The following is a 25,938-nucleotide window of genomic DNA, read 5'->3' as shown; positions in this document are numbered from 1 at the left end:
TAAAAAAGTGGATTAATGTTATAATAAAATAATATTTTTTTTTTCTTTTCTTTATAAAGTTGTCATGTATTTTACAAGATACCCTAAAATGCACAAAAAGAATTTTTTTTAATGAATGAAGGAATGAATGATTGAATACTTTTGTTTAAGCCTAAAATATTATTATTATTTTTACCTGAGAATAATATTGGTATGTATCATAAAGTCGTGTAAAGACGTTACAACAACTACTCATAATTAACTTGTCTACAAATGCCTCCACTTGTGGCTCTGTTAAATGTAACTGAAACCTTTCACGAAGTGACGCTAATACTCCACTATTCTGAAAACATGGTAACTTGGAGTCCTTGGCCATTATTTCTGTTAGTAACAGGATATTATCGTTATGCTTACGTACTGCCAAAAACGCTTCCTTTACTAATCGTCTATATTCTAAAAATACCGGGGATTGCACTCCACCCAAGATATCAATATACTCCTGTGGTAATTTAAAGGGCGCCATCTCGAATCCTACTGACCCAGGGGAATTGGATAAGATGAATCCAAAATCAATATGAATGATATGCCCTTGATCATCAATTAACAAGTTACCGTTATGACGGTCCTTGATTTGCATTAGATAAGAAGCTACTGAATAACCTGCTAGACTCCTCATAAAGGCATCCTGTGCTTGCTTGTAGCTAGCTGTGCCTTCATGTCCCCATCGTCTTGTATAATAATCTTTAAGTGAAAAGAGAGAGCCATTCTGGTTCCATTTACGTCGATATGCTTCCTTTTTAATCGAATGAACCGAGATTGAGTTCTTGACGGTTTCAATTAAACCTGAATCGTCTGAGGTGACCAAGACTCGAACATACTGCACCCAGACCGGCACCTTTGTATCTTGCCAAATCTTTTGCATTTCGCGAATTAACTGAATGGCAAATTGTTCTTGACGAAGATCGGCTCCATTCTTCACAATGACGGAAATGAGACGCCAATTAGGAAGGTGTCCAAAGGGACTAGAGGCTCGAATACGATTCTGTTTACTCTCCCAATCTTCTGAAAAGACAGCAGCACTAGGATCCTCTTTGTTGACTACCATCATTGCTACCCTTGATGCATCTTCATCCAGCTTTTGTTCTGCAACTGTTTCAAGTGCCATCTTTTCAAGTCGATCGTCTTCAAGTGCCATCATTTCAGTAATAATCTTTTGACGAATAGTTTGTGCATCAGGTTGTTCAAGCTGTAATTGAGCTAATAAAATCGCAGCAGTCTTCATCTTTTCTGCAAACTCTTCTACATCGAATCCACCTACTTTATTGTCATCTTTATCTATTGTTGTTGTTGTTGTTGTTGCTGTTGTTGCTGCTGCTGCTGCTGTTCCTGCTGCTGCTATTGTTGGGGTTGCTACTACTTCTAAACTACGTGATGAACGTGGTGAGCCTAAATCACCTAAATCTACCATATCTTCTTCTTCCACTGGTTTTTTGATCACTGATTTTCTTTGTTTCTTTTTTAAGCTGCTTAGTGAAGACTTGAATCCGTTCTCTAAACTAATCTCATCATCCAACACTTCAATCATCAACAAGTATGGTGCACGTTCTGCTGAATTTAAGACAACAGCATCTGTAGGACTGATCCTCACAATTCGATGATGATAGGGTCGTTCTACTGTCGCGGGACACCATAAAGGCATACAAATTTCAGCCGGTAAATTATGATTCAACAATGTTAATTCGGCATGAAGCGCGCTTAAACGTGCTTCCTTAGGGACAATGACTAAACGTGTCGCGATATCTACAAGAGCTAATAAGAATTGCATTTCGGATCTAAAGTAGTTGGACCTTAAAAGTTGGCGACGATGATCAAGACTGAGTTTTGAGAGGGTGTAGACTTCATCATCATCGTCGTTATCATCATCATCATTATCATTGTTGTCGTCATCGTCATCAACATCATCATTGTCACTGTGTGATTTGAGAGGGATGTTGTTAGGCACTAAATCTTCTTCATCATCCATTAATCGGGTGAGATCTGTCATAGAAGAAGAAGGACGTGATCCAAGAGTTACAGATGGTTTTACAGGTGTTGTTGTTGTTGTTGTTGTTGTTGTTTCGTAATTGACAGGTACTGAGGATTGTGCCATTGCTTCCATAGTTTTTGCATCTAAACGATCGAGTGTTTCTGGTTGAGTTATCGTCTTTTTCCCTGTAACTGTGATCATCTTAAGATGTGCTTCTTTAAGATATCTCGATACACTAAAAGCTTTTCCTCGATGTAGATCTTCAAGTGAAATAGTAAATCCTTTGTTCAAAATAGATGAAGTGGATGAGGATGATAATAGTGAGATAGGTCTAGACTTTAGTACTATTTGATTCCTTGTCTGCTGCTGCTGCTGCTGCTGCTGCTCTTGTTGTTGTTGTTGTTCTTCTTCGTTGTCAGATGAAGTATTACTAGAAAATGGAGTTGAGCTTGATGTTGTAGTTAAATTTAAAAGATTATCTTTTCGTCCTTGAGCAATCGCTACACTACCCACTGGTTTTGTAACCAACGGTTGTCCAATCCCAGCTAGCATGGCACCCATACCTACTAAAGCTGGAAATACATTTTCATAGACTCGTTGTGTCATAACGGGTGTTTTGTCTGCTTGAAATATGATTGCTTGACATTGATTAAGGACTCGTTTACATAGTTGAAAAGATGGGTTCTGTGGATTTCCTGATAAATCTGATAAATAAGCTTGTAAATACCAAAGACTCTATTATTCATTTTATATATTTATATATATGTATATATATTTATAAACATATTAAAAAAAAAAAAAAAAAAATTATATAAATAGAATTAGGTTCATCGTTAAAATAAAAAGAATATTACCATGACAGCAATATGCATCGATTTCTCACATGCATCAAGGAGATAACATTCAAGTGCCACAGATTCTGTAGGTCTAGTAATTAAAAGATGCCTACCAATTCATGATTAAAAAAAAAAAAGTGATGATTTGCTTTTTTTTTTTTTTTTTGATAGTTACATGAGTTGAGGTAAAAAAAATTCTATTTCTGCAATAGGAAACTTTCTTAGTTCTGTACACAAATAATGTTGTATACCAACGTTATCTGGATATCGAAAAATATATGAAATGGCAATCCACGCATTAAAATATTCAGATTTAAAAAGTCGTAATAATAATGCGTTTGACATGTTAATAGCAAAGAAGTAATTGAAACATATAAAAACAAATAAGATAGTCCTCTGTGTATAAATATATATGTATATAAAAGGAAGAAAAGTAAGATAGAAAAAAAGAGAGGGGTATCTTATTTAAATTTTGATAAAACTTTAAGTTCTTTATTTAGGAAAAAAAAAATGCTTGTTGTGCACTGACATTACATGATCCGTTTGACGGTCACAGAATTTACGAAGAATTACAAAACCATTTTGTACACTAAGAAAGTGAAAGTGGGGTATATAAAAATCAAAGAAGCAATAACGTTAATTTCAAAGTAGGCACATATCAAGAATGTCCCATATGAAAAGGCTTAACTATTAGAATTCAGTTATTCAAAAAAAAAAAAAAAAAAAAAAAAAAAAAAAAAAAAAACAAGCATGTAGATATTTCATGCACAGAAGGAAGGAAAAAAAATGCTGTAGAATATTTGGTAAAGTCAAAAAACAACTTTTATATAAATATTGATGAATTTATTGCTATAGCATGTAAATAATATGTCTAATTTTTATTTTTATTTTTTGAAAATATTATGTTCGGCTAAAATTAAAATATTACATAATCAATTATTATGTAAACATTACAAGTATCTTCTGAAACTTCACGTGTCTATGGAATATGCTATAGATATATGCAAATTTTATTTAACAGACTGAAAAAAAAAAAAAAGAGAGAGAGATAGGGGAACAGAAAATGCATGATTATAATATTCTACAATAAAATTTAATAGTTCTTCTTGTTTTGCTTGTAGTAGTTGATGAGACCATTTGTGGAAGCATCGTGAGAAGAAACTTCACCAGGAGCACCCAATTCAGGCAAGATAGCCTTAGCCAATTGCTTACCCAATTCAACACCCCATTGATCATAACTGTTAATATCCCAAATAGCACCTTGAACAAAGATCTTGTGTTCGTACATGGAGATAAGGGAACCCAAGGTAGCTGGGGTCAACTTTTGGAACAAGAAAGTGTTGGTAGGCTTGTTACCCTTGAAGACCTTGTGAGGAACAATGTTTTCTTGGACCTTGGCACCCATTTCAACACGAACTTGTTCTTCGTTCTTACCGACCATGAGGGCTTCGGTTTGAGCAAAGAAGTTACTTAAAAGAATATCGTGATGGATACCCTTACGGATGGGGTTTTGAGTTTCAACAGGAGCCAAGAAATCACAAGGAATAAGCTTGGTACCTTGGTGAATCAATTGGTAGAAGGCGTGTTGACCATTAGTACCGGGTTCACCCCAGATGATGGGACCAGTTTGTGCTTGGACTTCTTCACCAGAACGAGAAACGTACTTACCGTTAGATTCCATGTTACCCTATAGATTGTATGTGTGTGTTTAGCCTATTATATACTTACTTGTCATCATATTATTCAAATCTAATAATTACTTACTTGTTGGAAGTAGGCAGGGAAACGGTGCATGTATTGATCATAGGGAAGAATAGCTTCAGTTTGAGCACCGAAGAAGTTGTTGTACCAAATACCAATAAGAGCCATCAAGACAGGAATATTGTCTTCGAGAGGGGTGTTAACAAAGTGTTGATCCATTTCATGACCACCACGAAGGAGTTCTTCGAAGTTGTCGTAACCAATAGTGATGGCAATGGAGAGACCAATAGCGGACCAAAGAGAATAACGACCACCAACCCAGTCCCAGAACTTGAACATATTCTTGGAATCAATACCGAATTCAGTTACCTTTTCAGTGTTGGTGGAAAGGGCAACAAAGTGCTTAGCAACGTGGCTGGCCTATAGTAAAAAAAAAATATATCCATATATGAAACAGGGAATTAAAAAAAAATAAAAAATAAAAAAAAAAATTTTTAGTATAAACTGATAAATATATAAAGATATAAAAGAGCAACTATAAATATTCAGATTTGGTAATATAAATAAATACTTACATCCTTAGCAGCAGCAAGGAACCATTCCTTGGCAGATTCAGCATTGGTGATAGTTTCTTGAGTGGTGAAAGTCTTGGAAGCAATAATGAAAAGAGTAGTTTCAGGGTTAACAGACTTGAGGACTTCAGCAAGATGAGTACCATCAATGTTAGAAACAAAGTGAGGCTTCAAACCTTCTTGAGCATAAGGCTTAAGGGCCTCAGTAACCATAACAGGACCAAGGTCAGAACCACCAATACCGATGTTAACAACATCAGTAATACGCTTACCGGTGTAACCCTTCCATTCACCAGAGCGAACAGCTTCAGAGAATTCCTTCATGTGAGCAAGGACTTCACGAACTTCGGGCATAACATCAGTGCCATTTTCATAAATAGGCTTATCGGAAAGGTTACGAAGAGCAACGTGAAGGACGGCACGATCTTCAGTAAAGTTAATGTGTTCACCGCTGAACATTTTATTGCGCAATTCTTCAACCTTAGCTTCCTTGGCCAATTCAACCAACAACTTGAGAGTTTCATCATTAACAAGGTTCTTTGAGAAATCGAATAAGATAGAAGTGTTGGTCTTATTAGAACCCTTAAAAACGCGATGGTATTTTTCGAAACGCTTAGAATCCTTATCAAATTGTTCCTTGATGACAAGGTTCTTGCCTTCAGCATCATAGTATTGTTGGAGCTTACTCCAGGTGTTCAACTTGTTGGCCAAAACCATTTTTACTAGTATGAAATAATAAAGGAAAAAACAAAAAAAAAAGAGAGTCGAGTTACAAAAAAATAGCTCTTTTTTTTATTCAAAATTTTTTTTTTTTAAGTCCAAGGGTTTCTCATTTTTGGTCCGCTATAAATCCGCCCTTTTATTTGTTTCACACAATAATTTGTATCAAGAAAGTACAAAAAATTATGCATTTTAAGCCTTTTTCTTTCAGTTACTTACTAATGATATTCTAATGTTACACGTATGCCTATACTACCGCATAAAAAGAAAAAAGTAACAAAATAAAAAAAAAGAAAGCCAAACAGATCTTTTTTTTTATCATTAATCGAAAAGATCCTATCTGTGATATAATTTTAGCGTTTTAAATTTTCGAATTGATTAAATTGATAAGTTTCATTATAATAGATAACTTAATTAAATAGTCTTTTTTTTTTTTAATTGTAGTCGAGTTTTTTTTTTTTTTTTTTATCAATTCTCCCAGGTTTGTTGCCCCTCCAAATTTTATAGTTCGTTTCTTAGGAAGGGGGAAGGTTTTACAAGACGTGAATTCAAGAAATTAATTCGTTATATATTTTACCAACAACAGTTAAAAAGGCTTTTATTACAAAATCTATTCCATTTTATTTGTTGTCGATACTTTTTTTTTGACCTTATTTTTGAAATGAACAGCAATAATTTTTTTTATTATTCAGAGAGACGGTAGAGGGGAAAAATAATAGTGGATGTAGTTGACATGATGGAAGCTAAATATGACAAATATAACATCACTCTACTTCTGGATCTTTATGTATTGAAACAAGCTCCAGAAAGCCAGAATACTGAATTAGACAAGGATACTAAAGTTTATAGTGTCAATAATAATATCCTTTAAAAAGTGAATAGATAATACAACAGATAAACAGAATTTAATCACTAGCTCTCTAATGATCAAAGAGCAAAAATAGATTCTTAAAAGATACACAGAGGATCAGCTTACTGTGTGTGTGTGTGTGTGTGTGTGCGTTTTTGTCCAGTTGAGACAACCATATGTTATTGAAAACATTACTGAGCTTGCTTGAATTATGAGAATTCACTTCAGAAGCAGCGTAGAAATGGGTTGCTGTGTATGAGGCGGATACAGAGGAGAAAGATAAAAAAAAATAACTTTCACTGGCGAAAACAAAATGTAAGAAAACTAAATTCATCAAGAGCTCGTTAGCGACAAATTTTGTTTTAATGGACGGTTGTTTGTGCAAGGAGTGTAAGGTTTAAATATGAGCAAAACTACAGACTATAAGTTTATGAATCTTAGATTTTACAAGAGTTCACCCTATTAATGTGAAGCACAATGATAAAGATATTCTTGAGTCAAAGGAAAGAATGGCTACTCAAATATAGAGATTCGAATGTTGAATATCTTGAAAATTGTGTATTTTTGTATAATGGATGGTCTGAAAAGGGGTTACACCTGTAAGCATTGAGGTGTACCAAATCAAAAAATGTGGATCCATTATTATTTTAGGAGCTATTTTTATTCATGGAGCTGTTCATATTTCTATGTGTTAGATACGCTTGATCCACACAAAATATATTGTTACGAATATTGCTACAATCTATACTACTAGTTCATTACAATTTTATGCTGAAAAAAGGGGGGAAATTAAGCGCTTCTATTTATTACCTTATTCACCATTTTTGAACTCACTCAATAAAGAAGCGTTGGTTCAAGATCAAAGCTTTTTTCAGTAGTGATAAGCTCACAAAAAAAAAAAAAAAAAAAAAAAATGAAGCAATTCAAGGTAGAATAAGTGAAGTTTCTAAAACAATTATTAATTCAGTTTTAAAGGAAGATGTATATCATTCAAAGACTTTATTTATTAATGGAAGAAAATTTTGTAATTTTATCAAGTACTATAAACGAAACTCACAGTTGCTTTATTTTTGTATATACAAAGGGTATTATAAATATAAACGAAACTAATGGTATCCCGAAGCTTTTTACATCTTTTATCCAAATTAATAGTTTACCCGGTATCACACTATTGTCTGTTTAAATATGCAAATGCCTAGCATTATGGCAGATTTTTATCCCTTTTCTACTTTAATCTTATCTTTCCAGTCAACATAGAAAGCCGGGTATTTTATACGAAACAATTCCTCTAATTTTGCTTAGATTATTCGCTGGTCTACAATATATAATATACTCTTTTAAACTTGATTACTTTCACTATGGTAAGAGTTCTCAAGAAATTCCCCACTTCTTCTTGGTACTAACTTCATCAAATGGTTATTACGGTAATTAATTTAGTATTTGAAGATATATTTCTCCTTTTCTTGATCTGACATGTGAAGTACAGTATTCATTTTATTATATGCTCAAATAGAGCTTTAATCATATTTGAATCATGAATGACTCAAAGACGATAAAAGAAATCGAAGCGTCTAATTTAGTTAGACACAAGTAGATATTTTACTCAATCAAAACCATCAATTTAATTGGCTAAAGTCAACAAATTAAATCCGCCAATTATGTCCGGATTAACTATTATGTCTTTGATGAACAATAAAGGGAGATAATAATGTGGGGAACTTTTTTTTTTTTACCCGTCTTTTCTTCTTCTCCTTCCCACCCTCCCACCCTCCCCCTCACTCTTTCTTACATTTTTTTTTCTACTCAAAATGTTTAGAACAATAGTATCACAACGTATAAGGGCCATTTTGCCACATGTCCGTCATTCGATTGTTGTTCAACCATCGACGGCAATTCGTTTAACAACAAATAGTGTACGCCTCATTTCGACCTCAAGACCTCAAGCCATCTGGCTTCCCTTTGATCGGTCTGAATTACCAGAGGATGACCCACGTCGTAGTGAGCAGTTTGAAGATGAAACTGACGTTGTCATTATTGGTGGTGGTCCTGCTGGTCTTGCTGCTGCTATTCGTCTTAAACAATTAGCTAATGAACGAAATCAAGAATGTCGTGTGATGGTAGTTGAAAAAGCTGGTGAAATTGGTGCTCATACGTTGAGTGGAGCTGTCCTTGAGCCTAGAGCCTTAGATGAGTTAATACCAGATTGGCAAGAGAGAGGTGCTCCTTTAAATACACCTGTTACTAGTGATGCCATGCGTCTCTTGACGCCCACGATGGCTATACCTTTGCCTCATCCTCCTCAAATGAATAATAAGGGTAACTATATTGTATCCTTGAGTAATTTTGTTAAATGGCTTGGTGAACAGGCAGAAGAATTGGGTGTTGAAATTTATCCTGGATTTGCTGCAAGTGAAGTGCTTTATGATGAAAATGGAAATGTACGTGGTGTAAACTTGAATGATGTTGGATTGGATAAAAACTTTGAACCGAAAGTAAGTAGGGGAAAGAGAGGGTTTTTTTTCCCACGCTGTTGTTGCAATATTTTGTAAACTAAAATTATGTCATCTCTCTCTTTTTTTTTTTTAAAAAAAAGGATATATATGAAAGAGGTATGGCAGTTCAAGCCAAGGTGACATTATTGGCAGAAGGTTGTCATGGCTCACTCACCAAAACATTGGTTAAGAAATTTGATTTAAGAAAGGAGAGTGGACCTCAAAAGTATGGTATTGGTCTTAAGGAAGTATGGGAAGTTTTACCTGAAAAGCATAAACCAGGTAGTGTAATTCATTCAGTAGGATGGCCTGTTGATATGCATACCTATGGTGGAAGTTTCGTTTATCATTTTGAAGCAGATCGTCATTTGGTGGCAGTAGGCTACGTGGTAGGATTAGATTATAGTAATCCTTATTTAAATCCCTACAAGACATTTCAACAATTTAAGCATCATCCCAGTGTGAAGTCAGTTTTGGAAGGAGGAAAGTGTATTTCTTATGGTGCAAGAGCCATTAACGAAGGTGGCTATCAAGCAATTCCCAAATTAGTATTCCCAGGAGGTGCCTTAATTGGATGTACAGCAGGTTTCTTGAATGTTCCCAAGATCAAGGGTACACATACAGCAATGAAATCTGGTATGTTAGCTGCTGAATCTGCCTTTGAAAAAATATTTGGTGATGATGCAGTAGAAGATCAACCTATTTTATTGGATACATATGAAGAAAATATCAAGAATTCTTGGGTTTATAAAGAACTACATGAAGTACGAAACTGTATTCCTTCTTTCCATACACCTTTAGGATTATGGGGTGGTATGATTTATTCTGGTATTGAAACGCTTTTATTAAAGGGTCGTACACCATGGACCTTTAAGCATAAAAAAGCAGACTGGGAATACATGAAGACAGCTGCGTAAATATTTATATCAAAAGCATATGTGTATATATATCTTTTATTTATATCCAACATGTATTTTTTTTTTATATACAGTGAATGTAAACCTATTGAATACCCTAAACCTGATGGCGTTATTTCTTTTGATTTGTTGACTAATGTTTCACGTACAGGCACAAATCATGCAGAAAATCAGCCTGTTCATTTGCGTATTCGAGATAAAGATGTTCCTGTCGAAAGAAACTTAGCAATCTTTGATGGACCAGAAAATAGATTCTGTCCTGGTAAGTCTTAAGACATATATATGTATTTATATGTAATAAGAATGTTTGCACAAGTGATATATTAAGTTTATATTATACATAGCTGGCGTTTATGAATATGTCGATAATGAAGATAAACCTGGAGAAAAGAGACTCCAAATTAACTCTCAAAATTGTATTCATTGTAAGACGTGTGATATCAAAGATCCTTCACAAAATATTGATTGGACTGTTCCCGAAGGTGGTGGAGGACCTCAATATGTCTGGACTTAAGTTTGATAAAAAAAATAAGAAGAAGGGAAATAGAAAATTCCCTTTTTATCACATTTTTTTTTATTATTTCGTTTGTTTTTATATATAAAATAAATCGTCTGTTTTTTTATGTTCATTCCATCCTTTTTTTTTCTTTCTTTCAATATACATACATTTATATATAGCCGAATAAAGAAAATGATAAATGTTATCTGTAGTATTTGTCTTCAAGAAGTAACTGAGCCAATAGCTTTAGAATGCGGACATGTATTTGACAAAGAATGGTTTATTTATCATAAAAATATATATATATGAATATCTTAATTATATCAAAGGGAGAGGAGGAGGGAGGGAGGGAGGGACAGATTTATTCAATAAATAAATAAATATAGCTTACAATCATGGTCCCATTTCTCATTTTCCAGACGAGTATGTCCTCTTTGTAGACGTTCATATGTAAATCAGCATCGTCTTTATTTAACTACAGACGATCCATTTGAGATACAACACATCAAGGAACTCACAGATCAAATCCAAACGTTGAAAACAAATTTGAGCTCAACTCAAGATAAACTTGAGGGACACCAGTTAGAGATGAAAAGGCTTTCATTGGATAATGAAGAGAAAAGGAAAGAAATTTGGATTCTTAGTGACTTGGTCCAACATTATACGAACCTATTAAAGGCGCACGAAGATGTTGAAAGGGAGCGTGTTGAGATGAAGAGTATCATGATGAGCCTTCAACATGAATTGGTAACATTAAGAAAAGTTGTCTGTGAGAAAAAGGATATTGAAAGCAAGCTGAAGGAGAGTATTGATGAGATTATAAGGGAAAGAAGTGATCTTCGAGTGAAATATGAGACTGTTTACGCCGAGATTAGTAATAATAAAGAACCCTCTATCAATTATTTACAAAAGCATCTTTTACAGACTTTCAAGGATTTGGATACATATTATCAATCATTAGAAAGTCAGTTTAAAGTCGTCAATATAAGAAGAAGCCTTGTTTATGGAAAAATAAAGAAATTTAACAAATTAATGGGACAAATCAAGAGAGGTTAATAATAAAAAAAAAAGTTTATAACAATAAACCATTCTATGGAAGCATAATATATACTTGTATATAAGGCACATGTATCTCTATTGACCTTTTATTTATTTTTTTTATTATTACTATTTATTTATTTATTAATAACGATGACTGTAATTTGTGGTATTTGTCTTGAAAAAATAAAAGAACCCGTTTCTTTAAGATGTGGACATGTATTTGACAAGCAATGGTTTGTTATAGAAATATATACATATATATGTATATATACATTCTGTATAACGTATATTCATCATTCTTATATACATATAAACATACTTATATATATACAGTATTGAGCTCTATTTTGAAGTGACTCAATTATGTCCTAATTGCAAATGTCAGAGTTCAAAAGAACAACTACATAGAATTTATCTTAATTCGACCTCATCTATTCCCTCACAAAAGACGGAAAAAACACTCTTAGACCTAAAATCACATCAACAAATTGTCAATACAATGGTCAACCAGATCGCTGAACTTAACAATACAATTGAAGCCACTAAAGAAGCTTTTCAACCTACCCTCAGGGAGGTCGAACAGCTGAAGGCCAACAACTATATTTGTAGCAAAAATTATGAAGCAGTTGCTCGTACTAATCAAAGTCTTGCAATGATGAATGAAACCTTACGCAATAAAAATGGAGAACTCAAGATTCGTGATGAGGCTTTAACTGCTGAAAATGAGATATACAAATTACGTAACTCTAAATTAAAAAGCGCAAATGATTCCTTAACAAAGGAGAATCAAAAGCTAAAGGAAGATACAGACTTATCCAAGATAGCAAATACGCAGCTTATGAAAGACATATGTGGACATGTACGTAAAAATGAAAAGTTAGAAGACGATATAAAAAAGCTAGCCCACGAGAACTCATCTTTACGAATAAGTATTGAAACTCTCAAAGAAGAAGTGAATCATACAAACATGTGTACAAATTGTCTTTGTCAATTACTTCCGCATGTGAGATTTGGTAGACGTATGGCTCCACCACCACCACTACCATTGCCACTACCGCCACCACCACAACCTACATTTGACCGTGCATATTCTAGAGAAAGGATTGAGAGTTTATTCATGGAACCGAGAAATAATGTGACTAATACAACTGAATAAATAAAAATAAAATCTATAATTTAAAGCTATGTTATATTCTATATAATAAAAAAAAAATAATCATTTTATTAACCTTTCTTTCAAGTAACCTGTTTATATAAAACTAAAAGTTATCTGTAGCTTTATTCATTTTTCTTTTTCTTCTTTAGTTTAAACCAGATAACATATAAATAAATTGAAATAATTAGAAAAAAAAATATTTCAAAGTAGCAAGGCTGTTTATCTTCATTATAAAATATTATTGCTTAAATAGATAGATATGCTATTATTCAATGTATAAATGACTCCATAGACAATGACGCATATATTACAAATACTGTTAAATATCAGATTGAATTATTTACATATATAAAGCCGTTGTGGAAATGCATAAAAGCATATTAACATGTTCAAAATTGACTTTATTTGGCTTAAAAAAAAAAAAAAAAAAAAAAAAAAAAAAAAAAAAAAAAAAAAAAAAAAAAAACTTTTGGTATGATAAAATACAGAAATAGAATGAGTTAACAGTAGGATGATTTACATAACATCTCGATAAAATAACACTTGATATTCATATTAATGATAAATATAAATCAAATTTGGAAAGAATGAACTTGAACTAGAATTTATCATAGTAAATTAGAATATAACTTAAAAAAAAAGAAAAAAAAAAAAGAAAGAAAGAAAGAGAGCAAAGTAGGAGTTGATTTACACTTACTGCTTAAAAAATAAAAAAAAAAAATAAATACTTGCCTTTCTATACATGAAATATAAGAAATCATTTTTTTTTAATTTCTTTTCTTTTACTTAAACAAAATAGAAATGCAAATTATTTGTAGCATTTGTATTGAAAATATTACCGAGCCAGTATCTCTAACTTGTGGACATGTCTTTGATAAAACATGGTTTGCATAACAATTTAAAGCTTTTGATTCTATATTATAATTAATTATCAGCTCAAACTATATATTAGCATTCAGTGTCACTTTGACGTAACAACTTTATGTCCTCTTTGTAAATATGATTGTCATAATGATTCTTTTAAAACTCTTTATTTGAGCACAGTTGACCCGGAAAAAGAAAAAGAAGAAGCTAAAGCGTTACATGAAACGAGTTTGAACATAACAGATGAGCATATGTTTTTAATACACCTAATAGAAGACCTTGAGACTAAGCTAGCTATTCGTGCAAGCTCTGTTGAGGAAACACGTACATACAATACTCTCAGTTATGATTTGACAAAATATGTTAACGAAATTGACTCTAAGAAAGCACAGATCCAAACAAGATATCAGCATGCTTTAAAGACAGTTAGCGAATACAATAGGAGATGCTCTATTTCACCAGATATATCAAAGATGGATAACTTAAAGCAGGACTTGAAAAACTTATTCAAAGAAATACATACGCAGTATAACAAGCAAAAGACTCAACTTTATATCGCTAGAAAAACAAGCAGATTAATCGATAAAAAACTTAACAAATTTGATAGTTTAATTGTTCAAATTGAAAAGAAAGCTACTGAATAGGACTATTTATTGTGGTAATGATAATGCTCTAGGATATTAATTGTTGAATTTATAAATATAAATAGCTTCTTTCTTTTTCTTTTATAAATTTATATGACTTTACTTTTTTTTTATAATTAATGTACCTATTGTACTTGAAATAACGTAGATAAATATAATGAAACATATACTACGTGATATAATATGTATACATTTATGTATATTCTTATTATATATTTTATCATTCAATGTTTATAATTTATGATATAAGATATCTTTTTGCCGTATTCTAAAAAGATTCTATTATAATTTTATTTGAATCGTAATAGATACAATTGTATAGTATTTTTTTTTTGGCAATAAGCATGTAGCGACGAAATATGCTGTGTTGCCTGAGCCAGTTATGAAGTAGTTGTAAGAATAAAAGATCTCCCAAGAGACAAGAGGGGAAAAAGAAGAGAGCAAAAGAATCGAAAGATATAAAATAATAAGGTGTTGTGGTTTACAGGTAAGAATATAATAAAAAATAAAAAATAAAAGAAAACAGACAGAAGAAGTACATCGAGAGTTGTTAATATAGTTTATTAAGAGTTAAGTTCTATTCAATTATACCAAAATAAGAGTTAATAATGTAAGAGTATTTATACATTTTGTGGATAAGGATGATAATAAGTTTTATTTGATGAACGGAATCATGGAAGAGAATAACGGTTTAATTAAGAATCATTATGTCTTTTGTATGTACATATTCATTTTTTTGTTGAAAAAAAAATCACTAGTTGGAAAACCAAAGTTAGATTGCTTCCAGATAGAATAATGAATAGTTATGATGGCAAGGCTTGAAACAACTTCAAATTATTCTCTGAGGATGAACAGTCTTTTGTACAGCAATCAGATTATGAATGCTCATTATGAATGTTGGCTAGTTTTAGTCTTATTATGACAATGTACATTCTAGTGATGCTGGATTTATTTAACCAAATGGAATTTACCTTGAGAGGAAAGAAATCTTAGGGAAAATATACAATAATCTTTTTAATATTTATACACTGTGCTGTTAGAGTCTTTCACCACTTTTGTTATAAAAAAAAAAGAATAATACGCTTAATTATTAAATATTATTAGAGAAGCAACTTTATTATAGAACGATTTTTATTAAATTAGTTTTTTTTTTTTCATTTTTATTAATATTATAAAAAAAGATGCTTTTCTTAGTTCTCAAATCTCTTTAGTAGAAGAGACTTGATACTAACAGGATTAACCACGAGAAGGTGAAAGCATATCTAATCCCAAAAATAATATTACAACCCATACACAAACAAATTGATACGGGCTGTAATTTTTTCTTCTCCCTCTAAATTTCTACTTGAAAGATAAACGTCCAATTTCAACTAGTAGACACTTGGCAAAGTACCAACCTGACCCAAGCCTTGCTAGAAAAAAAAGATAGGATTCCTCACTTCCTACCCCAATAAAAAAATACAGTTGGATGTAAGTTTCATTGGAAGCCGGGCTAAACATTCTGACCTGTAGCGTGGCGAAGTGGAAGAAATCCAGATACATGAAGTGCACGACTTGACTATTGTTTACCTGAGAATGTCCCTTCTTTGACCCCTAGCATCTACTTTTGACTTAACAGTAAATACAAGCTGGGATTCTTCAACTAAATGAATAGATGAAAAAACCACGGTCAGAAACGTAAGCTGTGCATCCTTATCTATTTTTATTTTATAAACAGCAACTAGATAAAAATAAAAAGAAGGAAAAACCTCCAAAAAGAAAAACAGAAAAACTAAACCTTGAGATAAGCCCTTTCAATGGTGCAGACAAAGAGTACGCTAATCTCCCTAAAAAAGGAACAGGTTTACAATTTCCAACCCCAAGTATCCTTTTTATTTCCCTCCTCCTTTGGAAATAAATCAAACTTGAGCAGTCAAAATTCGATAAGGTCCCATCAATTATCTAAGGTTGCAATAACCCAAGGTGAAGGCGGATATGCATGTAGTAACCAAAAGAGAGTCTAGGCCCTCTCCTTTAGCCATGTTATAAACGGACAGTTCTACACTCTCAAGTAAGCCAAGCTATGTGACTTGAGCACACTTCATAACCCTGACAATGTCTACCCATAGTTTCAAGTAAAAATAAAGAAGAATAGGAAAAATAAAAAAAGCTAAAGAAAAGAAAAGAGAAAAAAAGGGAAAAAAAACGAAAAATGTACTTTTTTTTTATAGTAAAATTCAGGAGAAAAAAAAAATAAACGAAAAGGAGAAGTTATTAAAGTTTAATCTTGGCGTTTTTAATTTACTTTGCGTTAAATCTTCTCTCCTACCTTTCTACTTGTCTTTTTTTTTTTCTTTTTAATACTTTAGAGATAAGTTTTGCCTTTTATTTGAATGTAGTAAAGCATTACTATCTTTTTTGAAAGTAAGCAAGAAAGTAAGAAAAAAAAAGAAGTTTGTTTACTTTTTTTATATGTATTTTTATTCATGTGAATTTATTGAGCATTCTTGTAAAGAAATTAAGCCAAAACTAGTCAAATGCAGTTACACAACAGAGCATGATGTTCATACATTCTCCAAAAGAATAAGAATAGATAAGCTACAGTCAAGCTTATGGAAATTGGCGTTTTCTTAAAAATAATTGGCCTAAAGTCAAAAATAAATGCCCACTTTCGAAAAAAAAAATTATCACAATATTAAACTATTTTTGGCAGTTTGTCTAAAATAAATTGTCCATAAAAAGGAGACTAGTTTGGCCGGACATTTGAGGCAACTTTGACCAATTTCTGGTCAAATAAGTCACAAAGGTTCTTCATTAAAGTGTTCAGGAAAATGCTTTATGAAATGCTAAATGAAACTGCAAATGTTCAGCTGGAACATCTTCACTTCCTTCAACGCCCCTTGAGATAGGAGCTTCCACATCAGTCAACTCGCTTCTTCTGACTCTATTTTTCAAAGCTTTCCGAAACTGCCCAATAAGGTTGAGCTCAGGTGAATAGAATGAGAGATATACAGGTATATATTCTCGTTCAATAATTACAGGATTAACGATAAAGCGAATAGAGGGCGAGGATTAGCATTACTATGATACCAGTACAAGTTCCACTAATTGACAGTATTTGGCTTTGTAGGTACTTCTGTTTTCATATCATATTGGATGACCATTGTATTAGGATTTTGAATAGGATTAGGATGGAGGTTGAACCAAGTGGGATGTGGTGAGAGAAAAAGTGTAATTAGTAACAAGTCTAATGATTAATGTATGTTCAAATGTAGCAAGGGAGAAACCCAAATGGATGATGAACACAGATCGTCATAACATTGGTAACGTCGAGAGGTTTGTCTCCAAACTTACAAGAAAAAACAAGAGTTTTTTCTAGCAAGAATTTCTCTGACTACTACTCCCATTGCAACTTCTACACGTGTGCAGAAGAAACCCAATGCATGTACATCCAAGAACCATTCATCGCACCAGTGACAAGGGGGATTCGCCTCCAATCTCACACGAAGAAACCAAGGTTTCCTCTAGCAAGTCTTCTCTGGCTACTAACCACCTGCAAGTCCACACCGCCTTCCAGATGAACATTATTTTTTTACCTTTTACCTCGTTTACATCTTCAAAAATGATACAGTAGGACCTCGAAATAACGATATCAAAAAAATCGAAAAAAAATATCGTTATTTCAAGATTATCGTTATAGAAAGCAGTCAATAAACCGTCAAAATAATTGTGTGTGACATTTGATTTCCTTTTTAGTCAACCGTTATTTTAAGTGATGTTTTAAAGTAATTAACCTTTTATTCAATCATTTATATACAAAATGACTTATAAACTCAACAAGAAAAGCAATGAAAGAAACATTCGACATAGTTCCATAACATTCAATAGATCTAGATCTTTAATTGCCAAAAGAACAGCTTCAAACAAAGCACCAACTGTTGGAAAGCGCATTCGTTTCAGTAATGAAGAAAAGCTCGAAATATGCCACCGATATTTTGAAGGTCCAAAAATTTCGCAGAATGATCTTTGCATATGGGCAAAGGATAAGTTCATTCTAGACCAAGTTCCTGCCCAGTCTTCTATTAACGGTATCCTTAAGGGGTATGATTCGCTTGAACTTCTTACTACTAATGAGTTGAAAGCGTTCAACTTACGAAAGGCTCAATATCCGGAATTGGAAAGTAAGCTCGTAACATTTGTTACTGATATGGAGAAGCAAAACTTTGCAATCAACGGTCTTTCTTTACGATTGCAAGCAGAGGCCTACTGCAGGAGACATATCGAACTCTTAAATGGTTATGAAATGCCAGCGTTTTCCAATGGGTGGTTGGATAACCTTATGAAACGCAATGGCCTCAAATGCAGAATCATGAACGGCGAGGCTGGTTCGGTGGACATGACAAGCGATCATATTTTAACGGAAATTGACCGTATTCGAGGTGAAATTACCAAGTATCCTCTCAAAGACATTTTCAACTTCGATGAAACCGGGTTGTTTTACCGTCAAGCACCACAGAAAACTATTTCTTTAGAAGAGGTCTCTGGATCTAAGGTCAATAAAGATCGGTTAACCATTGGATTTATGTATAGTGCAGAAGGTGAAAAAGTGGAGCCTGTAATCATCGGTAAAGCTAAACAGCCTCAATCGTTTAAAAAAAATCAGGTAAATACAAGAAAAGATATTCCATTTCGATCAGTAAGACTGATTGCACCAATGTATATAGCCGAGACGTATGGCTTTAACTATTATTTCTACAACGAAAATGCTTGGATGAACAAGGAAATCTTCAGCTACTATTTCAAAAAATTCAACAATGAAATGAGAAAAGCAAACAGAAATGTTCTTGTGCTTTTGGATAATGCATCCGTGCATGATACCAGTTTGAAACTGTCAAATGTGAAATTGCAACCTTTAGATGCTGGTATTATTGCTTCCTTCAAAAAGCAATACAAGTATGTTTAAATGATGTGTAGTTATTATAATGAAGTAATTAATGATAATTTATAGGAAAATCCAATACATCAGAGCATCAGTGAAGTACTGTGCTGCTCAAAAAGTCAAAAAAAAAATCATGATAATCCTATCATTCGCGATAGTTCTTTGGTTGAGCGATACTTCCAGTTGCTACCACCTAGTCTTAGAGATAACAAAAAGAAAAATTTCTTTCACCAAACTCAATTGACTGGAATGCAAACCATCCAGGCTGCTTGGAACAATGTATCTGCAGAAACAATCAAAAACTGCGATAACCATACCAAGCTTTTCGATAAAGAGATCGCTGTAGACGAGCAGCTTGTTGAATTGCAGAGCGATGGAGTTAATAGCGAAATTGAAGAGTCTATGAAGTTAATGGATATGGAAGATGATTCCGTTGACCTTTTTCCTGCCTATGAAAATTTTGGTATTAAAGATGCTGGTATCGCCTTTTCAGTAGATTTAGAAGAGGTTGAACAAAGAGTTGATGAAGATACCGACGATGTAGAAGAAATTGAAGAAGAAATATCAACTTCTACCAGAGCCCAAGTTCTTCTCACTGCTGGTAATGCTTTCCTGGAGTTTTGCATCCCGAAAAATGATTCTCAAGTACAACTTCTTGTCGATATTATGGCCTTCATGGATGATATTAGAAATGAAGAATACTCTAATCGAACCACACAAACAACCCTAAATGCTGATTATTTTAAAAGAAATTAACATTCATTCTCAGATATTTCAAATTATCCAATAAAAATACAGAAAAAATTAGTAATATAACGATATTTTCAAAAAAAAATATCACAACGTTATTTCAAGAGTATCGTTATTTTGGCTGGTAAACCTTAATTTCTCAAAAAAATATCGTTATTTCAAGATTTATCGTTATATTTATATCGTTATTTCGAGGTCCTACTGTATATTCTTTATATACCAAAAACGTTACTTTGTTTCAAATTAAGACGAGTGTCCCAGTTTTATTTGAACGATCCCAGACTGATTATAAACACTGAAATAGGATCAAAGATAATAGTGTGAAATAAAGCAAGTAAAAAATAGAGAATTGGGGAAAAATACCGATAAGCTGTGAATCTCTCCAGTTGTGCTCTGTCAAAAAAAAAATCTCGTTAATCAGTAAAAAGACGATAATACACTATTTCTGGAAATTATTCGTTCATAAAAAAATAAAAATTTCGTTCACAAAAGAAAAAAAAAATGCATTAAAAAATAAAATAAAAAATCGTTCACAAAAAAATTAAAAAATAGTTCACAAAAAGATTTTAAAATTGATTACTCGTAGGAAATAATCTCGTTCATTTTTCGAAAATAATTTTTTTTTAACAATGGACCAATTTATACATGAAGATGGTAAAGGAAACCTTCGTAATGAAGAAGGCGAACCAGTTGCAGTTCTTGAGATGGAAGTTGATGAATTAGAATATCCTCTTGAGGATGTTACTAATTACGACATGTACTTGGACTTGAAGCCACCTGAAAAACCTGCCAAGATTGAACAAGTGGTTACGAAGGACGAAGAAAAAAAAGATAACAATGAAAATAAAAGAATATATCGAACTTATAAGCCTGAAGTCAAAAACTACTTTTTTTACCTTATTTATGAGAAAGGGATGAGTGTACGTGCCGCTGCTGAGGAAATAAAAGTGCCTCAAAGTACGGCACAAACTTGGAAAAAGAAAGCAGAGCTTGCTGGGGATGAAGAAATGAGTCTGAGACAAACTGGAAGTGGTAGAAAAGCTGGTAGACCTCCTATTCTTACAGAGGAACATAAACAGTTTCTGATCAATTTCATTGACGAAAAGTCATCTTCTACATTGGAAGAAATGATAGAAGGTCTCACTAGTCAATTCCCCGGTATTGAAATAAAAAAATCAGCAGTTCATAACTTTGTAACCAAGAAATGCAATATCACCCTGAAACGAGATCATTTCCACTCAATAGAAAGAAATAGCCCTGAAAAAATTGAGGAGCGGTACCACTGGGTGAAAAAGATACTTGAAACTGATATGGATTATTTCAGCAATTGCGTTTTCATAGATGAAGCTGCGTTTCATATTAACATGAAGAGATCAGTAGCTTGGTCTAGAAAAGGAAAAAGGGCTGTAGTTGTTGTACCTAAAACTAGGGCAAAAACAACAACTATACTAGGAGCCATATGTGCACATGGCATAGTTAATGTTAGAGTAAGACGACCAAAAATTCATGCTCCAAATAAAAAAAGAAAAGCAGAGGGAAGTAAACCTGTTCCTAAACAAGCAACGAAAGGGGGCACAGTTACTGGTCATTATTTTAACTTCATTGCTAGCTGTTTAGATGTCATGGATTTACATCCAAAATTTAAGGACTATTATCTGGTAATGGATAACGCCCCCATTCATAAACACGAAGATATACAGAAGTATATTGAAGGTCGTGGATATCGTTGCATATATCTTCCTTCTTACTCACCTGAATTGAACCCTATTGAACAATTTTGGTCAGTAGTCAAAAGTAAACTTAAGCGAGAAAGGTTATTGGAGGAAGAGACAATGACATCAAGAATCCGAGATTTATGCAACAATATTTTGCTCAGTGACCTTCAAGGTTTCTGCCGCTACTCTGTTGATAAGTTTAATGATTGCTTGAATCGAAAGCCAGTTTAATATTTCGTTTATTTCGTTCACTAAAAACGAATGAATTTTAAAATCTTTTTGTGAACTATTTTTTAATTTTTTTGTGAACGATTTTTTATTTTTTTATGAATGAATAATTTCCGGAAATAGTGTACATTACTTAAAACTGAATTGGGTTGCAGCGAGATTATCGACATTGTGACTGAACAACGACTCAAATCTCTACAAACCACTGCTGCAAGCAACGGGGCGTCTAGTGGCAATTCCTCTGCTCTTAATGTTTCTAGCAATTCTTCTGTTCCTGAGGTCTCTGATTATTCCTCTGCTTTTGACATCTCTGATGATTCTTCTGCTCCCAATGAACCAACAAGTCTCACTAATACCCTGTTGATTGAAGTGAAGGACTATTTAGTCAGTGTCATGAATAACTTTGTAAATGAAGAAGATACAAACGATAATCCATGGATGTTCAAGGATATTAATATTAGCCATTTATTCCGCAAATACCAAGCTGCTACTAGCGAAATCCTCGTGAAACACAAGACCCTACCAGTGGAATCCTACGTGCATGAACTCGCGTCTTTGACCCACATTCTTTTTCTTTGCAAAGACCAACATAGCGAGATTGCAGAAAAGGTTTTTTCTTTGGAAACACTGCAGCAACTAACGGCTTTCCTTGAACAAAAGATAATAAACCATAGCCTTGACTTTCCCTCGAACCATTTTATGACAATCACCAATACTCTTACGGATCTCAGCTTAGCAGAAAAAACAAGAGAACAAGCAATTACGGAGTTTACAGTTCTGGCTTCTCAGATGAATTATGGCCAAAAACGGCTTCTATATGGTATTAACAACCTGTAAGTTTGATGGACTTTATAAAAATTATGATTTTACTGACTTTTGTTGTGGGGCTTCGAGTTAAGGATTCAAAAACTCCCAACAAGACCTTTAAATGACTACAAACAAATTAGTGAAAGCGAGTTGTGGAGTACGTACTTCGATCCCCTATTGTCTTGCCTCATAAGCGATCCTGACCGGCTCATTCATCTTCGCTGGACTAATGCTATCCCTATGGAAAAAGGAAAAAATCGACCTGATGCAGTAATTAGTGAAAAACGACAGATGTCATTTGGATATAGTGTTGGTTATGGTGAGGCCAAAACCCTACAAGGTTCTTGTAGCAAGTCATTATGTCTGGACACGCTCCGTTTGGCAATATTCACTAGAAATGCCATTGATATAAATAAGCTTGATGGTGCTCTTGCCTTTCAGATACATGGTTTCAATATCATTTTTTACCTTCAACAATTAACTGCCAAGGGCATATATACCTTTATTGAAATTGCTCACTTTCGCTTTCCTCAATCCCTGGATGATTTACCTTCTCTCTTCACTATGATCAATATCAAAAAACTCCTTGGGGTCAGTGACGTTTTCTGGAGCCTCTGTAGAAAATCCAAGCAACCCGATATAATTGAAGAAAGATACAGAAGAACTCTAGTGAGTTTGGATGCCATGATTGATACAGCTCAAGACAGCACACGCCGATGTGTTTTGAGATTTGGCCACTAGTAAATAATCATAAATGAGTATATACTATTGTATAGTTTCTTTTTAAAAAAATACTGTCTATTTTAAATTAATTAATGTCATCTTTTCTGTCTCATGGCAAACACATATATTGTTATGACTAATGACATTCACTAAAGGAAGACATACAACTTACCAATCATAAGATGTATTATATATAAATCCATACATTTGAATTTATAATAAGAACATTTGATAACCGTTACAAAGTATATTTATTACTTGTCTACTGTCATTTTATAATATTGTTAATCCTGTAATTATTGAACGAGAATATATACCTGTATATCTCTCATTCTATTCACCTGAGCTCAACCTTATTGGGCAGTTTCGGAAAGCTTTGAAAAATAGAGTCAGAAGAAGCGAGTTGACTGATGTGGAAGCTCCTATCTCAAGGGGCGTTGAAGGAAGTGAAGATGTTCCAGCTGAACATTTGCAGTTTCATTTAGCATTTCATAAAGCATTTTCCTGAACACTTTAATGAAGAACCTTTGTGACTTATTTGACCAGAAATTGGTCAAAGTTGCCTCAAATGTCCGGCCAAACTAGTCTCCTTTTTATGGACAATTTATTTTAGACAAACTGCCAAAAATAGTTTAATATTGTGATAATTTTTTTTTTCGAAAGTGGGCATTTATTTTTGACTTTAGGCCAATTATTTTTAAGAAAACGCCAATTTCCATAAGCTTGACTGTATCAATAATATAAAAAATGTCATTTTATACAGCGGTTTTATTTCTTACAGTTTTACAGGATGTTCCCTTTTAGCTGTGTTGTGGAACGCTTTTTTCAATTGTAATTTCACAAGATATTCTTGGTGGTTTATGCATTTTAAATAGTTAGGCTGTAAGCTTTCTTACTACTGTATTATGACAATTGAGCTCTTTTTTTATGATGATCATGATAACAAGGCTCTTTAGGTTTTGATCAGTTTGAGAGGAATAATGGCTTTAAAGAGAAGAAAGAAATAGAGTTTCAAAGAATGTACAAAAGATATGATATCTTTTATTATTATATGTTCAGGCTTATAGTTCGTCCTATATTATATAATCTATCTTTTTTAATATTACTTGTGCTTATATCCAGAACTTGTTCTATAACAAAATTATAAAGAATCTCTCTAAAAAATTTTAATAAAATTACAAAAAAAAAACCTTTGCGACAATACCGCTTTTCCTAAAAAAGACTATAAACAAAAATAAAAACGACAGATTGAAAGTTCTTTTGCCACAATATCCATTGTACTGTCTGTACTAGAAAGAAGAGAATATAAGTAAGTAATTAGTATTGTAGTGAACTCTACTGCTGCACATAAAAAAAAACCTCTGTGCCTAATAATTGTGCCAATCATAATCATTTCCTTCATTGAGTTTAAATATAAAAGCACATCAAGAAAAAAAAAAAAAAAAAAAAAAAAAAAAAAAAAAAAAAAAAGATAATATATAATTCAAACTTTAATATATGCATGTAAAGTACTTTTTTATTTATTAACAACTAAAACAAAACCACTTTTTGATAATTCTAAATTTTAGTTTCTTTAACGATAATCCTTTTACTAAAATCATACGACGTAGCCATTTTCCTTTAGTTGCTTGACTTAGTAGATATTTTGCTGCCCAATGATCCTCACATAAATTTAAAGGAATGCCGAAATAAGCTTCACAAGCGCGTTCAAAGTTCTGTAATGATTCCTCCTTTGTTACTATACTCTTCTTCTTCTCATTATTATCAAATTCAATACAATATTTATATTGATTTTCGTCGTCATCTTTTATACTGTGTTGCTCTGATAACCATTTTAAACCATCTTCAAACCATTCTAATTCATCTTGTTTATTTATTTTACAATGTTGCTTCAAAATAACAGACCGAATAACGCTCATCGTTATTGGTATATGATAATGAGTCTCATTTGTTGATTCATCATAATAGCAAGAGGGTCGTTTAATAAGTCCTGTATCAATGTCATATTCAAGCTTGTATATTACATTATTATAATCGATAATTGAATCATTTGTCATAAACAGTTTTCCTTTATTGTTTGATGATAGTCTTTGTCTTCTTCTTTTTATATTTGGTTGATAATCTATAAGGATATCTTTATCATAATACTCTTCTTTAGTAGTATTTGTTGTTGTCTTATTATTATAATGGAATACTGTGTTCATCGTAAATACATGTATAAAAGAGAAAAGGACATTTGTATATAAAAATCTAACTGCAAATAATTTATACATGCTCAAAAATTAAAATTTATCAGCCCGATTTATTTTAGATATTCACTTCCCAAAGCCTCATTAAAGAAATTTGTTAATTATTATGTCAAAATATTAAATACAGAATACAATACAGACACTATTTTATTCTTTATAATTTGATGTAGCTACATGTAATTGATTCCTATTAAGCTGAATACAAATATATAATGTCTTATTGTATTGCTTGAAGAATAATGCTGAAAGGG

The 25,938-nt window shown here is 32.7% G+C and overlaps 9 protein-coding genes across 9 annotated transcripts; 6 read left to right on the top strand and 3 right to left on the bottom strand.

Moving 5' to 3' along the window:
* Positions 1-71: 71 nt before the first annotated feature.
* On the bottom strand, positions 72-3,186 carry BX663DRAFT_553866 (kinase-like domain-containing protein; the record flags this gene model as incomplete). The annotated part of the gene is made up of 4 exons (XM_051531484.1): positions 72-83; positions 176-2,740; positions 2,860-2,950; positions 3,017-3,186. 4 exons carry the CDS (start codon positions 3,184-3,186, stop codon positions 72-74), a joined length of 2,838 nt encoding a protein of 945 aa, XP_051380542.1.
* Positions 3,187-3,712: 526 nt separating this feature from the next.
* BX663DRAFT_516855 (glucose-6-phosphate isomerase) lies at positions 3,713-5,922 on the bottom strand. Its single transcript, XM_051528648.1, has 3 exons — positions 5,118-5,922; positions 4,606-4,962; positions 3,713-4,528 (listed from the first exon to the last, which is right to left on the bottom strand). The coding sequence occupies exons 1-3, from the start codon at positions 5,829-5,831 to the stop codon at positions 3,935-3,937; spliced, it is 1,665 nt and encodes a 554-aa protein (XP_051380541.1). The 5' UTR covers positions 5,832-5,922; the 3' UTR covers positions 3,713-3,934.
* A 2,508-nt stretch (positions 5,923-8,430) lies between these two features.
* BX663DRAFT_516851 (uncharacterized protein) lies at positions 8,431-10,722 on the top strand. The gene is made up of 4 exons (XM_051528647.1): positions 8,431-9,176; positions 9,278-10,089; positions 10,168-10,355; positions 10,438-10,722. Exons 1-4 carry the CDS (start codon positions 8,493-8,495, stop codon positions 10,605-10,607), a joined length of 1,854 nt encoding a protein of 617 aa, XP_051380540.1. The 5' UTR covers positions 8,431-8,492; the 3' UTR covers positions 10,608-10,722.
* A 62-nt stretch (positions 10,723-10,784) lies between these two features.
* On the top strand, positions 10,785-11,648 carry BX663DRAFT_488184 (uncharacterized protein; the record flags this gene model as incomplete). The annotated part of the gene is made up of 2 exons (XM_051524795.1): positions 10,785-10,870; positions 10,979-11,648. The coding sequence occupies 2 exons, from the start codon at positions 10,785-10,787 to the stop codon at positions 11,646-11,648; spliced, it is 756 nt and encodes a 251-aa protein (XP_051380539.1).
* A 135-nt stretch (positions 11,649-11,783) lies between these two features.
* On the top strand, positions 11,784-12,789 carry BX663DRAFT_488183 (uncharacterized protein; the record flags this gene model as incomplete). Its single annotated transcript, XM_051524794.1, has 2 exons — positions 11,784-11,866; positions 11,967-12,789. 2 exons carry the CDS (start codon positions 11,784-11,786, stop codon positions 12,787-12,789), a joined length of 906 nt encoding a protein of 301 aa, XP_051380538.1.
* Positions 12,790-13,590: 801 nt separating this feature from the next.
* On the top strand, positions 13,591-14,297 carry BX663DRAFT_488182 (uncharacterized protein; the record flags this gene model as incomplete). The annotated part of the gene is made up of 2 exons (XM_051524793.1): positions 13,591-13,673; positions 13,742-14,297. The coding sequence occupies 2 exons, from the start codon at positions 13,591-13,593 to the stop codon at positions 14,295-14,297; spliced, it is 639 nt and encodes a 212-aa protein (XP_051380537.1).
* A 3,991-nt stretch (positions 14,298-18,288) lies between these two features.
* BX663DRAFT_418382 (uncharacterized protein) lies at positions 18,289-18,510 on the top strand (the record flags this gene model as incomplete). Its single annotated transcript, XM_051522372.1, has 1 exon — positions 18,289-18,510. A coding segment is annotated over one exon (222 nt), but the record flags the coding sequence as incomplete, so codon positions are not given.
* Positions 18,511-21,917: 3,407 nt separating this feature from the next.
* Positions 21,918-23,677, top strand: BX663DRAFT_516838 (uncharacterized protein). The gene is made up of 2 exons (XM_051528646.1): positions 21,918-22,741; positions 22,808-23,677. The coding sequence occupies exons 1-2, from the start codon at positions 22,302-22,304 to the stop codon at positions 23,454-23,456; spliced, it is 1,089 nt and encodes a 362-aa protein (XP_051380535.1). The 5' UTR covers positions 21,918-22,301; the 3' UTR covers positions 23,457-23,677.
* Positions 23,678-24,937: 1,260 nt separating this feature from the next.
* Positions 24,938-25,660, bottom strand: BX663DRAFT_516837 (uncharacterized protein). Its single transcript, XM_051528645.1, has one exon. It carries the CDS (start codon positions 25,640-25,642, stop codon positions 24,962-24,964), a length of 681 nt encoding a protein of 226 aa, XP_051380534.1. The 5' UTR covers positions 25,643-25,660; the 3' UTR covers positions 24,938-24,961.
* Between the last annotated feature and the right edge of the window lie 278 nt (positions 25,661-25,938).

The sequence above is a fragment of the Cokeromyces recurvatus genome, assembly GCF_025118155.1.
Source record: "Cokeromyces recurvatus strain NRRL 2243 chromosome Unknown BX663scaffold_22, whole genome shotgun sequence".
Classification (NCBI taxonomy): domain Eukaryota; kingdom Fungi; phylum Mucoromycota; class Mucoromycetes; order Mucorales; family Mucoraceae; genus Cokeromyces; species Cokeromyces recurvatus.
The sequence above is the reverse complement of the archived record's forward strand: the minus strand, read 5'-3'. Positions and strand labels throughout refer to the sequence as shown.